A 14,163-nucleotide genomic window follows, 5' to 3' on the forward strand; every position below is an offset into this window, starting at 1 on the left:
CAGCCTTTAGGTAGCGGCTTTTGCATATGTATAAAGGAAGAACTATCAGTGCCCACTTGGCGTTAACCTGCACTGATCTTCCTGGTACCTTAAATAAAACAGAAGAACTTCTCTTCATTCCTTAAATTCAAAATTTGACTTGGAGCTACTTGAGAGGTGGAAGGGAGCCATGTTTGGCTGGAACTCGGCCTCTGCCAGTGCCCGTCCATGTGTATGAAATCTCGCTAGGAAGTGGCCAAGGAAGCTTTACTCATTGTCTTCAGAAACCGCTAGAACCAGCAAAACTTCCTTATATAATGCCACTTCATCAGATGGCCTTACTCCACACCCCTCCTGGGTAATTGCTCTACCTGTAATTAACACAAAGAATTGCTGAGCTAACTTCACAGAAGAATTTAGGCTCTGACTATCTCTTCTGGAAAGATCTTGCTGAGGACATTGTAGGGAAATTATCCCGTGGAGTTTTGACTTTGATTACAGGCAAGGGCACAAACTCGCTGCACAAAAATAAACGCTGCTGGCCGTGCAGCGGAACACGTCCCGCTCTCCTCACACGTCCCCACATGTCCCCACATGTCCCCATGTTCCTCGTACATCCCGCGCCCCTCGCATGTCCCACGCCCCTCTGGCGCAGCGGGAGCCCCTGGCCGGAGCAGAGCGCCCCAGGCTCACCTCGTCCTCCTGCCTCAGCACCGCTGGGCCATGGTAAGCTGTGGCTGCTGCTCCAGGGGCTGTGCTAGGCCTGTGGACAAGCCCTTTGCCTTTATCTCCACCTGCCTCCAACAGGTGCGACATTAAAAAGGACAATGCTGTCATTTCCTAGCTCGAGCTGGCTAGGCGGCTCCAGGCCAGCGCTGGGAGGTGCTTGTCTGCACTGTGAAACGACAGCTTGGAACCTACTGAAAGGAAAACCTTCAGCTCATAAAATTAATTAAATTGGTGGGTTTGGAGGTCAAAAGGCACAGCTCACCGTGAGCCTTCTGAAATCACCTGATGATTAAAGATGAGTAAGGGTACAACATACCCTGTCACCTGCATAGCCCTGCGATCACCCAGCTGCCTGCCCCTCGGTGGGGTCGCGGGGCAGCTGCTGCTGGGGATACTCACCGCTTTCCACCAGGTCCCTGGGGAATGGAGGCCACAGTTCTCACTGAACTCTAAGCAGCAGGAGTCCGGCACCCGGGTTGTATTGTACACTTCAAACCAATCAGTGTAGTTGGAGACTCCACAGCATCTGAACTGGAAAAATAAAACCCGAGACGACACCATAAGTACGATCTGTCGCTGGCTCCCGGAAGCTACACATTCAGTGCGTTTTGCCCAAATAGCCCTTTCCCCCCCACCCCCCACTCTTTTATTATGCTCAAATATGGTCTTGGATGTAGGTGATGTTGACACAAGAAGCTAAGGCCCCGATTTGCAGGGGCAGGACACTGCAGGAGCTGAAACAGGACAACCCCAGCCAAGTACCGAGGTTAGGAGTGATGTGACTGAGCAGGATTATAACAATCATTTGCAGCTTGTTGTCAGGAAAAAAAGATTCTTTAAGATACAGATACAGCACCCAGGAGATGAAGATACTGGGATCTCTACGGCACAGTACTTCTGAAATCATGATTAAAGTTAATGAGGCAAATTTCTCTCTAAGCTGTTAATTACTGATCACCTTTGAAAGTCTTTGTCAGTCAGTGAAAGCTGTATTTCTTCCTCTTCTGTCTTTGGTGCAGTTCCTTAATGTCATCATCTGATGTTGCTAAATAGTGGTGCTTTGAGCGTCTGCACACGATGACACCGTGTACAATACATTAGCACTAAATCAGAAGGGACGGAAGGTTTAGGAAATGTGCGTAACACTCGAGGGAATGGCTCTGTGACCATCTTCCCCCCCTAGGAACTGGTATATTCCTGTGATATAAAATAAGCTAAGACTCTTTAGCATATAGATGTATACATCATCTGTCACTCTTGTGCTAACTCAAAAGCAGGACTTTGTCAGTATTTAAACACTTTAGCACTAATGAGTAAAACAAGACAACACTGGGCTGCAGAACCATTCCCTGCTATTGGCAGCACTTCACACTTTCTCAAGGCTGTGCCAGCCACCTACTTAGCCCCAGAATGACTTGCCAAGATTTTATTTTTTAAATGTGATTGTATAGAAGCCTGTACAGTATTTTTCACATCTCTATAGAGAACATTCCTCTTGTTTGTGATAGACTCGTAATCACGCAGACATCTGCATCACCAGGACCAAGGACCTAATTCAGAGCCTGATGTTGACATTGGCCTAAGGGAGAATATTCCCTATTTATATATGTTTCGAGATACAGATATATCTATATCTATTAGTTGCAGAGTCTGTGGGCAGAGGGCTGAGTGTTCTGGTCTGGCTGCACACACAGGATCTGCCATTCGAGACCAACAGAGGGCAGGGGTGTTGCGCATTGCCTTACGCATCATAGGATGCTTCAAGCACTCCACAATAGAGATGTTTTTGTGCTCACAGCGCTGGTTTTCTTCTGCCAAGCAAAAGTCAGAAATCTTTCCCAGACTAACATCTATCCCCGCAAGGTTCTGCTCGGAATTCTGATTTGGTCTGTGGCAGGAATCAATCCTTGGCTCGCAACAGTTTGATTTGTGAGCTTACAGGCTTAATTTTCTACAAACTGCCTTGAAAGTAAAAAAAGTTTGTGACTTTCTTTTTTTCCTCTATTTTCTTGCACACAAGACAGGAGCTCCATGCGTAGCAGGTCCCAAAGGCAGATAGCAGCGGCATGGAACACATGGCATGCATTTGAGGAAAGCTGGTTTATCTGGAAATCTAGCAAGAAGGTCTTGCAGGCTGTCATCATTAGAGTCAGGAGGCAGCTCTTTGATAGACAGTGAGAAGTGACAGCTTGTAAATAGCAAGCCCTGAAAATGTGGCTCATCTGTGATGTAGGGTGTGCAGCAGTAAGGGATGAGACGTATGAGTGATGTTCTGGCCAAACACAAGTGACACAAGTTTGAAATAGGGACTAGACCTGTCCTCCCCATAATCCTGCATGGCTGAGGGTGTCAAAGCCTAACAGACTAAGGAGATGAAGTACAGGGTTTGTAGCTAAGAGCTCACTAAGAGCTTGGGGACAGCTGCTCCTGTGGAGCCTGTGAAGCAGAACGGGGCTAGGCCAGGATCTAGGGTTGGGGCTCCAAGGAGTAAAACTTCCTGGTAAGCCAGAAGGGGGATGCAGGATCACAAAGGCGAGCTGCAGCTGGACACACACTGCCTGCCCACGCAGATCCTCTGTGTATTGTACAAGAAAGAGCAAAGGATTTAATATCGATACTTGCTGACCACTGCTGGCAGACAAAGCAGTCCCAGCCACGGGAGAAATGGCTAAGAAAAGATCAAGGATAAAAAAGAATGAAAGTAGCATGAGGATCAGTTCTCTTGGGAACAGAAGAAATTTGTCTGGAACTCTAACTGGACGAGACCTCATGTCTTTGGAAGACAAAGAAAGGATGCTCGATGGAATTAAGCAGCAGATGATGCACAATCCTAACGGAGAGCAAGTGACAAACACAGAGGAGTGCTAACACCACAGAGACCAGAGCAAGTGAGTGAGCAGTGTCCCATGGAAACCAAGTCTGGTGAATAGCATCTCTCAGGAAGCAGAGACATTGCCCCATGGCAGTAGGTCAAAGAGGCAAGAACAAGGAAACGAGCAGCAGTGGGACCGAATGGCTCACCGGTATAGATTCAGCAAAGGGGTCCGGCTAGAAGCCAAAAAGATAAACTGAGAGGTCAGTAACTTCAGAGACTTCATTATGGACGCCCAAGTAGGGAGGAGGGAATGCAGGAGTGGTTTGTGGATCATGTGGCAAGCAACTGGTTTATCCTGTGTGCATGAAGCTGAACGGTAAGTAGCCAAATCATTGAGGGAGATGAGGACTATTAGAAGAAAGGGGAACATTGAGGACAAGAGCCAAACAAGAGGGTTTTTTAGAGTTCTCTTAGATTTGAGAGCAATGGTCTCTTTTTGAAATGTACAAGGTATCTGAGCAAGGAGAGCGTCACAGTCCTGTGCTTGGAGGGTAGAGAACGCTCAGGTCACATGAAGGATAACTTCTGCCACCAGCAGTTTGTTGCAGCCAGTTATATCAGACTTTGTCTTTCATGTTTTTCCACAAAGACAGATGTTCCACCAATGCCAGAAAGTTACGCTGCCTGTCACAAAGCAATTCCACACTCGATTCTTGCTACAACCACATTAATTTTTTGGTTGCATTTACAGTTCTGTCTTGGTCCCTTCACTAGTTAAATGATAAAATTAGAGAAGGTCGCCTAACTGATTAGTCTTGTTCCTAGTTTCAACAGCAAACAATAAACTTTTTTTATAAATTGGTTTTTAGAAACAATTACAACTAATACTGGGGTACCCAGACACTTTAAAGGGGGGTAATCAGTTAAAAATGTCAGATACTGTCTTGAAAAGCAGTAACTTTAAGACACCTTGACTTGGACACCTAAGGTCACTTGATTGTAGAGCTTGCAGCTGTGAAGGAGCACGCATGATTAGATGCAACTGTGCCTGCCCACATGAGCAAATGCAGGTACTTACAGCATAAGGTGACAATCGCGTAGTGGCTCCGGGGACACTTGTACACTGTTTGGCAGACTTGCTCAAACAAGCAAAACCTTGTCAAATGCCTTGGAGTGTCTAAGCTCCTGCTGCTGAACATTTCCAGGAATACTGACAATGCGCTGCTGTTTGTTTCACGTGGGAGGCTCTGTCTCCCGAGATGTCAAAGCACATTTTTTCCCTCCTTTATCAGAGAGATATAAATCCCTCCTCTACTGATTACCCGTGGGGTCCTGAAGTGGCTCCTTGGTTCCCAAGAGCTCAGGATATGCAGGGGCAGCTCAGTGCAATGACGCAGTGGAAGGTCCTGCTGCTGAAAAGTGCTCACCCTGGCCAGGCGGCACCCGGCAGCACGGAGAGCTCTGTGCTCTGCTCACGGAAAGCAACGCTGCTTGCAAATCACTTGATTTATGTGTTAACAAGTAATAGCTGCTCTAGCACAGGGTATCTAGGGCTGGTAATTAATGTTAAACAAAGTTTCTACCTTAGTGCAATAGAGATGTTGAGAAGCTAGATTCTTGTATGTATTTTACAGCAATGCCAGTACTGACAGCTAGGTATGCCTTGTTTTCTTTGTCAAATTCCTGCAACGTCAACCAGGCTGGGGTAGGGTTCATGAAAACAAAAAGACACCCAATCCTTGTTGCAGGCAGCTTTTTGCAATTCCTGGTCTTACAGTTTTCTGAATGTGATGAACAACCAGGGACAGGGTAGGGGTAGGGTGGCTTTTATATGCTATTTTCCTCCATCACTGTAAAAAGTGGTGAATAAGACAGTTTTATTCTAAAATCATGTTTAATAGGCGGTTTGGATTCTTAGCAGTAATCCCAACGTATGGTTTAATCTAACAATCAATGACTGGGCTTGAAGAAGATGGGTCAAATTTTGTTCTCTGTTACAGTGGTCTAAACAGACATGAAAGGCATTACACAGCAGTAAAAGTGAGCGGAATTTGCTCACTTTAGTGAAGCTAATAAGCTTTCTGCATGCCTCTCAAATTACTGCCTGGTTAGTTAAAAGGAGAAGTGTTCAAATATTGATCACAAAGATGCTGGGGATGAAGCAACTTTTTAAAAATTAATGCCCATTTCTCATTTCCTAATGATCTCTACCTGTAACTTTAGCCAGTCCTGGTTGGTACGGAGTGTGATGCAGTTCAAGGTAACTTAGATCCTAAACTATTAAAATTTTAGTCATGTTCAAAATCACTTTGTAAGCTTTCGTACTCTTCAGTCATGACACACAAAAGTCACCTGCTTGTGCTTCTGATCCTTTTAAGGTTTGAAACACTATTGGGAAAGGCTGTGAGGTTGGTTAGCTGACGGTATTAAAAAGAAATCAATAAAGTGTTCTAATTTAAAACAGCTCCCTGACCTAGAGGCTTAATACGCCTGCAAAATGAATCTGGTGCTTCTCCTCTAACAGGCGGTACATGTATGCAGCTCAACCCAGCTCATTTGTCAGAATCTGAACAGATCAGTCATGGACCAAAACTGCAACTTCCTCCGTAAAGACGGGCCTGGTGGACCCTGGTCTTCCCTTGTTCCCACTTACTCGGGAATCGTATGCTTCTGTTAAAAAGAGGAAAACAGTTTCCCAAGGCACAAAGGCTTCAGAGAAGAAAGCTACCCCAAAAAAAGTTTGCTCAGGCCTCTCGCACCTGAATAAGAAATACAGTGGTCACCCCTCCCAAGTCACTGTGTGCACTGGGTATCCACACTCCCAAACAAAACTCTCCCCTGATTTGTGATCGGCCAGTCCCGCAGAAATCAAATGCCATTTAAATGTCATGGAGAAACTTCACCCACCCACCCATCCCCGCCTGCTTTAAGCAAAAGTTTCCATACAGAGCTGTACTTCATGAACTCAGGGCGAGGATGGTCTTTCTTTAAGCCAGTGGTAAGAGAAATTAAGAATGATGCCATAACATAGATCCCTGATGTCTGAGCCTACTGCTATAACCACAGCGCCATCCTGCTCAAGCTCTGAAAAATATTTTTGCAAAGAAATGAGTGCGAATGCAGAGAGATGCACAGAGGACAAGGGACAGGGACTCATCATGATTTGTTACTGTCATGTTTTTCACATGTCATGCTTTTTCCTGAGGTTGCTGTTTTGCACGCGCATACAGACACGGCCTGTAGCTCAGCCACCTGACGCCCACTGGCCCCATGAGAAAAGTCCATGCTGAGACCCTGTCCTACCTAGTGGGCTGGCTCTGATGGGGGGGGTTGGAGAGCTGTCTCTTAGGAGCCAGAATGCAAACAGCAAGCCTGGGCTGGGACTTGCCTTCCAGAAAGTCCCCTGTATTGGCCTAATCCTCCTACCAGTGATTGCACTCTACTGATTAGGGATGTAAAGGATAACGGTTATTACTGAACAACAACAACAAAAAAAATACTTGGCATTTACATATTGCTATTCAACTGCCAAGTGCTTTACATAATTAACCATGCTGGGATTGCCTTCACTGCACCACTGCAATAGTCTATTCCTAAAGAGTTTTGAAAGATAACCTGTGAAAAACGATTATGCAGAGCAGTAAATATGGGTCTGTGGGAGCTCGTTGCTTTTCTCTTCAGTGCCTTGCACAGGGAGCATGGAGGCTTTAACACTATGGTTCCATCAAGACACTGCGTGGTAATTTCATAGCTGCCACGTTAGAAAAGAGAGTGATGTAACATGACTGTACAAGGCTTGTGAGATGGCACTTCCCCATTATCTTCTGGGCACCGAAGCCCTGGCTAACGTTAGTTTCATCTAAAACTTGCAAGATACTCTTTAAACCATAACAGGTTTCAAAGCCAAAAGGAATCATTAAGACAATTGAGCATGATCTGTAGCGCTACACAGACCACAGGCTGTCAGCTCCTGCCTCAAATCCAAGCTTGGCACTGAACAAGACCATTTCTTTTAGGCACACACACACACACACACCCCCCAACCTGTCCACTTCAGAGAAAAAGAATCCACCATCCTGCTGTACAGCTGCATCCTACCATCAGATATCTGTACCTTAAGTTTTTAGCTCTTGGATCAATCACAGAGCCCTTTTCTTTCAAAACCCTTTCCCCTTCCTGCTCTCTCTTTAAGGACTACAATCACATCGCTATTTCATCTTTTCCTGGTTATAGAAAGTTTTCAAAATTTCTCACCATAATGCAGATTTCCAAAATTCTTATTATTCTTTTACATGTTTTCTGAATCCAATTGAACTTGTGAACATCTTGAAAAATGTGTCTAGGTCAACTAGACATAGTATATATTCTCACACCTATTTTACAGAAAGGGGAGCAGAAACAAAGGGTTTATATCTCCTAAGTCCTCCAAATAATGCTTTTCCCCCACCTTTGCTATATGCTTTTAATAGTTCTTGGGGTGTCACTGAAACCAGATTAATATTTACTGCTAACATCTTAATATTAGCAATTTTTTACTACATTTTTACTAAGAAGAGTTCAGTTAGTGTAAAAGAGTAAAATTTCTAATACTGTGTGATATAAGCAATAATATTAAAATTTTTATCTGTATTTCACGTGACTTACTCTTGGGTAGCACCACAAAATGCATTTCTCTTGTTAGTAACTAATGGTTTCTCGTGTTTGATTATAGTATTGGAGGAGAAAAATACTAAGAGTATTGCGGGATGCTGAAGCCCTTTAAAGGTAACTGAAAGAGCCTTCCACGGGCAGTGGTTGGCATGAAGGACTGGTGGAAAGCTTGTTCGCCCCTTTGCTGGCCCTGAGCTGTTTGTCTTTCACACAAAGTACTGTTGCTGTCAACCTACTGCCCTCAGCAGACAGCTCCCGCGGCCCCAGCGATGCACACGGAGTTTGGCCACCAGTTCTTCGGTTGTTAGTGATACCAAAGTTTTAATTTCTCAGACCTTTTCTTAGCAGCCTGCTGTTCCTGTTACCTTGTATGGTACAGAGGAGTGACTGTGAATCTTGACACTACCAGATGGAAAGATGTTTAGTAAAGGGTAATTAAGCAGGTTTATCATATTGGAATGCGGTAGGTAGCCTACCCATCATCTTGAACAGTCCATATAACCTTGGAAGCATTGGGAGAGTTTATCAGCTTGGGCTGATTTAAGACATCAGAGGCAAGACTAAAGCCCTGCCTGTCTGTACCATGCTAGCGCTTCTGGAAGAGAATTTGAGAAAGCTGTGTATGGTTTTCTGAGTGAATCCACGGCAGTACAAGTGCTTCTTCCTAAAGCAGAAGAAAAGTTGTTTTCCTCATTCAAGAAGCAGAGAAATTCAAATCAGAAAGATCATCCCCCCAAGAGAACCGATTGAACTGATTATGAGAAGGACAGAGCTAATAAAAGTGAACTGTCGGTGACGGTGTTTCCTCAGCAAGCCACACAGGGACAAAAGGAGGAAGTCAGGTGTAGCGTTCACCAGTCCTTGCGAGACAAACACTGTCAGAGCGCTGTCAGAGAAGCAGAAGGGTGCAGCTAGCAGTGGCAACACAGCAAAAGCACATTCCCAGCCCATCTGCGGTGAAGGATGAATTCTGCTGAAAAAATGCATTGACTGTAGGAGGCTGAAACACCATGGCCAGTTTCCATTTTTCACTAGCAGAAACAACAATAGCAATGAAAGGAGGTGGGACAGAAATGAAAATGGATTGAAGTGGTTCTTTGTTATTACGCTATTGCTCTTTCTTCCAATATAAGCTGTCCCTTTGACTTTAAAGAGAAGGTACTGCTTGTTTCCTGACCATCTCCTTCACTCTCCACCTAGCATGGGCCTATATGATATTTAGGCATCAATACAATATAGATTTTTAAAAGAAATAAGCTATCCTGGTCAAAGGGGAAATAAATAAAAATTACCATGTTACAAAAAGCAGAGAGTTTAGCTGCTAATGTGTTGACTGGGTGGGAGGAAGAGATCGGTTTGGGCTCTGAAGGTTTAATTAGGTTCACACCAAAACATGCTGTTACAGAACCCAGAGGGTAAAGAGGAAGGAAAAAAAAAAAGTTCAGACTTACATCTGTTTGAATGATGCTCCATGCATTAGTTAGGCCAATATTTCCATCTGTCCCATACAAATGAAGCCCTTTCTTCAGATCCCGCTGAGCATACCTGTCAATCTAAAACCAACAACAAAAGACACCAAACTCAAAATGTGCCGAGTACCACATTTCAGAATCAAAGCACACGGAGCAGGGAGATGTTGAACAACAGTCCTGTACTGAAATGAGTAACAAGTTAACCAGCATTTCCTAAAGCCTTTCTCCAGCAGAGACAGAAGGCATCTGCATTTTGTAAAGAACATAAGGAGTTCCTGTTCGGAGTTAAATGTTCATGTTTTCCATCACAGACCTCCAGAATATCTTTTCCCTCTCTCACTTAACCACCAAAGTACTATAGAGAGACTGGATTCAGTTTAATCATTCATTTTTTGCAAATAAGGCATATATATTAAAACATTCATCTACACACAGCATTTCCTTTTAGCTTATTATCTTTAATTGTGGCCAAGTACCCGTCAGCATCTTCCATATGCTTCCTGAGAGATCAACAGCGGCATTAACATTGTACTGATGCTCTGAATTGTGTTCATTATATCGGCTAGGGTACCCCTCTTCTTACAACAGAATGTATGTAGCTATATTGAAGCAGAAGGGAATGAGCTATACAAAATTCACGACAGACAGGATTTAAGAATTTAGTTACTAAATGGAGCTGCTCTTAAATAAACGCATTTTTGTTAACTTAGTGAGAGCACAACGTTCTGCTTTAGAGGCTTTTGCAATTGAAGGTGGTGCTTGTTGAGAGTCTCTGCTGGTAAGGCAGCCTATTGTGCATCCACTGGTCACCATCAGGTAGTACCCAAAATGACTGCAAGTGCCTCTCTTCCAGCCTAACCATACATACACATTCCTACAGAATCAAGCAAACACAAAAAAGGAAGCAAATAATAAATGGGTATTCATGGTTTAACCTGATTTTTCTGTTGTAAATGAAAAGCACTGAATAGTGCTGCTCAAACTCGCCTGCACGTTCCCCCCTCCCCTGGGTGCCTGTCGGTGTTAGCGGGCTGGTCGACATCAGAGGTATAGCAAGAAGGGTGAGCAGACCTGTCCCATTTCCTTCTCTATCAACCTGATATAAATCTGACTGCAAAATACAGTGCCACTCAGATCTTCCTGCTGCTGCAAGAGTCAAAAAGAAAACCAAAATTCAATTCACAGCTTGCCCCGTCAGGACAGTCTAAGTTAACACATGCTCTTTTCCATATGGGACAACAGATGGACACGGTGTGTTCTCTAGCGACTGCCCCTCTGACACTAGTCATTCCAGTGGTCCTCATTGAGGGGGGTCTCAAATGAAGTAACCAACGCTAATTCTGAGTTAACAGAGGGAACAAATGTATTCTGCTTCTAGCATACACTTTGATTTTCCTTCTGCTTTCCTCAGTCAGAATTGTTTTCACTTGCTCCTGAAAAAAAAGTGGATGCAAAGCATTGTCCACAGTGTAAAAGAGGAATTTTCAACCAACTACATCATAATTATTATGGGGTAAACGTAAAGTTATGTAACACTATGACTCCACAAAAAACTACGACCTCAAAACTTCATAACGTCCAAGAAGTCTCTGCTCTATGTGCAGAGGGTTGTGCTTGGTCTCTACAATTCTTTTGTTTCCTTCCTGAAAGTTTACCACCATCATCAAGCTGAGCCACCAATAAAATAACTTGGGGACAGTGCAAGACAGACATACATCATCTCAGCACCTTACCCATCATGCAAGCACTTCTCATGGATGGCTATCGAGAACAGTAGGTGCTGTGCTCCCACTGTGATTACCACGTAAGCTGCTTTTGACTTTACACAGAGATTATACATAGTCACTGGTACCTTAATTAGAAGAGAAAAACCAAAGCTGAAAGCTATCATTAAATTTGGAATTACTTGAGAAAATTACAGGCAAAAAATTATAAACTTATAGCTGTGTGGGATTCCTAGAGCTCATTTAAGAATGAGACTGAACTGGGTTTCAGCTCCTCACTTACCCTCAGCTCCCTGTGTCTCAACTAGACCTGCTGCGGTCTCCAGCAGAGCCACCAGTTGGGATGGAAGGGCACGGTTGTGCTGCTGGCCTGAGAGAGGCTTTGAGATTTAGTGAGTGTCCTACAGAGGTAGTGAGGTAAATGAATTGTTGAAAAACCAAATCTTTTTCAGAAAGGGACAGAGGTGAAGAGGAACAGCATAGCCGAAGGCAGGTGGAGACAGAAATCTAGGTAGTAGATCTGTGGCCTCGAAGACAAAAAAAGAAGGGTCTATTTGGAACTGTAATTATCACACCTGAAAAAATCTGCCCTGTAAAGTGAAAGCGCTACGCATCAGCCTACTGTACGTATCACCACTAATATGGAACAAGGGAGATAAGGTCAAATGAAACAGTAATCCTTATCTGAAGGGTAAACACCGTGCTACCAAAAGGATGCAAGATGCAAAGTTTGCATTTCTTCACTCAGATTTTGCTTTGCAAACCAATGCAGTGGCTCAGCATGATAATCCCTTTTACTAGGGCTACCCTTAGTGCAATCGTCATGTCCTGTTTGAGATCAATAATAACAACATCACCATAATGATAATTTAGTAACTTAAGAGCAACATTTATAAAGTACTTCAAGATAGGGAACAAGGTTTTGTTGGTCCACATGTGCTTTAACGTGGCTCCAAGAGATTGCCTCACCAAGCGTTCCTGCTCGTCCTTTTACCTGGGGAAGACACACTAGCAAGCACCTTGCTGAGGCAACATGAAAGCATGTCGTCTCTTCCTCATAAAACTAACCACCTTGCCTCGCACAAAGAGAGCAAGTCCTTGACACTGGGAACACAACTGGGAAAAGATTTGCCTATTTCAGAAACTGAGCATTACTCAAGGAAACGGGTACTATGTGACCAGTTCTCTCACTGCTGTTTCAAAAGGCCTCAACATCAAGTCATGCACACTGTGTGATCCATTATTATTTGTTTTTAGGTTTTTTTCATTTAAATATTTAAATATTTTAAAAAGAAAGTGCCTGTTTGAATCTTGCTTGGAAAAGGCTATAAGCTTTTCAGAATGCCATGCCACATGTGTGTCTCGCTTCCTCACCTCCCTCATCTCTATACAGCCTGCAACTGTGAGAGAGGCACACACAGCTGTGACACAGGATCTCCAGTCTGCTTTCCTTTTCTATTTCATGTCCACTGCCGTAGGAAGTTATCTGGAAATCTCGCATGGTTTTATAGACACAGAGAGCCTTACGTTTATTTGAGTGATTGTAAACGTAGGATTTTACATAGTTCTTTACAAAGTTTCTAACTGATCTTCTGACCAAGTGTTCTGTAAATGCACCAGCGCTATTCTCTGAAAGGCAGCTGAATTTCAATGTCTCTTTTATAGAGCTACTCCTTAAAGCATTCCCACTCTCCGATTTGCTTATGCTAGGGCCAAAGAGGTCTTCACCATCACCTAGAAATACCCTTGTACAGCACAACAGCGTTTGTGGCCTTTTGGCACCAGCAGAAAGGGGAAGCAGGCATTGCCCTTCGGGCTCCTGTCACTGTGTCTACAGCTGAGGTACCAGCATGACGTCCCCCACATTTGCATCTCCCCTGCTTCCAGCCAGTTACGCAGAGCCGTTTTTATTAACATGTTATCTTGCACAAATTAATCAGTCTTGACGCTCAAGCAGCCTTGGAGATGCAGAGATGATATTAAACAAGACCACTGCTCTCATTCAGGCTGTGACGAGTTCAGTGCTATTAAAAGCACACTGACCTCTGCTTGAATAACCTGTATACAAGGTTATAGGATGGATGTTTTTCCCCTAATAGAAGCACTGCTGAAAGCTCTAGACGTATCATTCCCACTGGCTTTGAACAGAGAGGGGCAAGTAAAGCTCAACACCTATTTGCGAAGCCTAGCTGGCGAACGTTTCTCTAGGTTATTCTGTTTCCTGCTAACCTCATGCTTGTTTCTTCCTCAAAATATTTTTAGAATAGCAGGAACTTTGCAATATGCCTTTATTCTAATTGTATATTTGATTTAAATGAAAACTCACAAAACACTCCCAGCTGTCTCTTCTGCCTTCAATTTGAGTTTTTCAGAAAATGATCTTTCTGAAAATGAAATGCTGCAGCAGTGATTCATCACGTCTCCTGAAAAACGATCCCACCCAGCATTCACCAATCTGTCAGCTTCTCTTGTTTGTCTCTGTGCTACCAGTCCTCAGCCAGGCAGAAATGTCTATTGTAAAACAGGGACTGCAAGTACCATATTAAATATTCCGCAGTTTGAATCTGAACTTCTCCCATACGCAAGCCAGGCCCTTCACAAAGCACAAGTCTATCTGGTGAAGGAGCACAATGGAGCAGAATAAAAACTCTCAGCAGGCAAACTGTTATTCTAATTGAGATTCCTATTTTTAGTCATGTGGAATACCAGAGATTTCCTTCGAAGAAAAAGTTTCTGAAAGGTTAAGCGGTAAGAACCTTCTATCAATCTGGAACTGAAGCAGAGAAAAATTATT

General features: G+C 43.8%; 1 protein-coding gene across 8 annotated transcripts in view; it reads right to left on the reverse strand.

Annotated features, from left to right (window-relative positions):
- The window catches only part of TSPAN4 (tetraspanin 4), a 442,443-nt gene that overhangs the window by 12,019 nt on the left and 416,261 nt on the right, over positions 1 to 14,163 (reverse strand). For all 8 annotated transcript variants that reach the window (XM_040608032.1, XM_040608035.1, XM_040608034.1 and 5 more), the window contains 2 exons: positions 9,625 to 9,726; positions 1,108 to 1,239 (listed from right to left, as the gene is read on the reverse strand). In XM_040608032.1, coding sequence (XP_040463966.1) covers positions 1,108 to 1,239; positions 9,625 to 9,726 — 234 coding nt within the window. The remainder of the gene's footprint in view (positions 1 to 1,107; positions 1,240 to 9,624; positions 9,727 to 14,163) is intronic.

The sequence above is a fragment of the Falco naumanni genome, chromosome 10 (genome assembly GCF_017639655.2).
Source record: "Falco naumanni isolate bFalNau1 chromosome 10, bFalNau1.pat, whole genome shotgun sequence".
Classification (NCBI taxonomy): Eukaryota; Metazoa; Chordata; class Aves; order Falconiformes; family Falconidae; genus Falco; species Falco naumanni.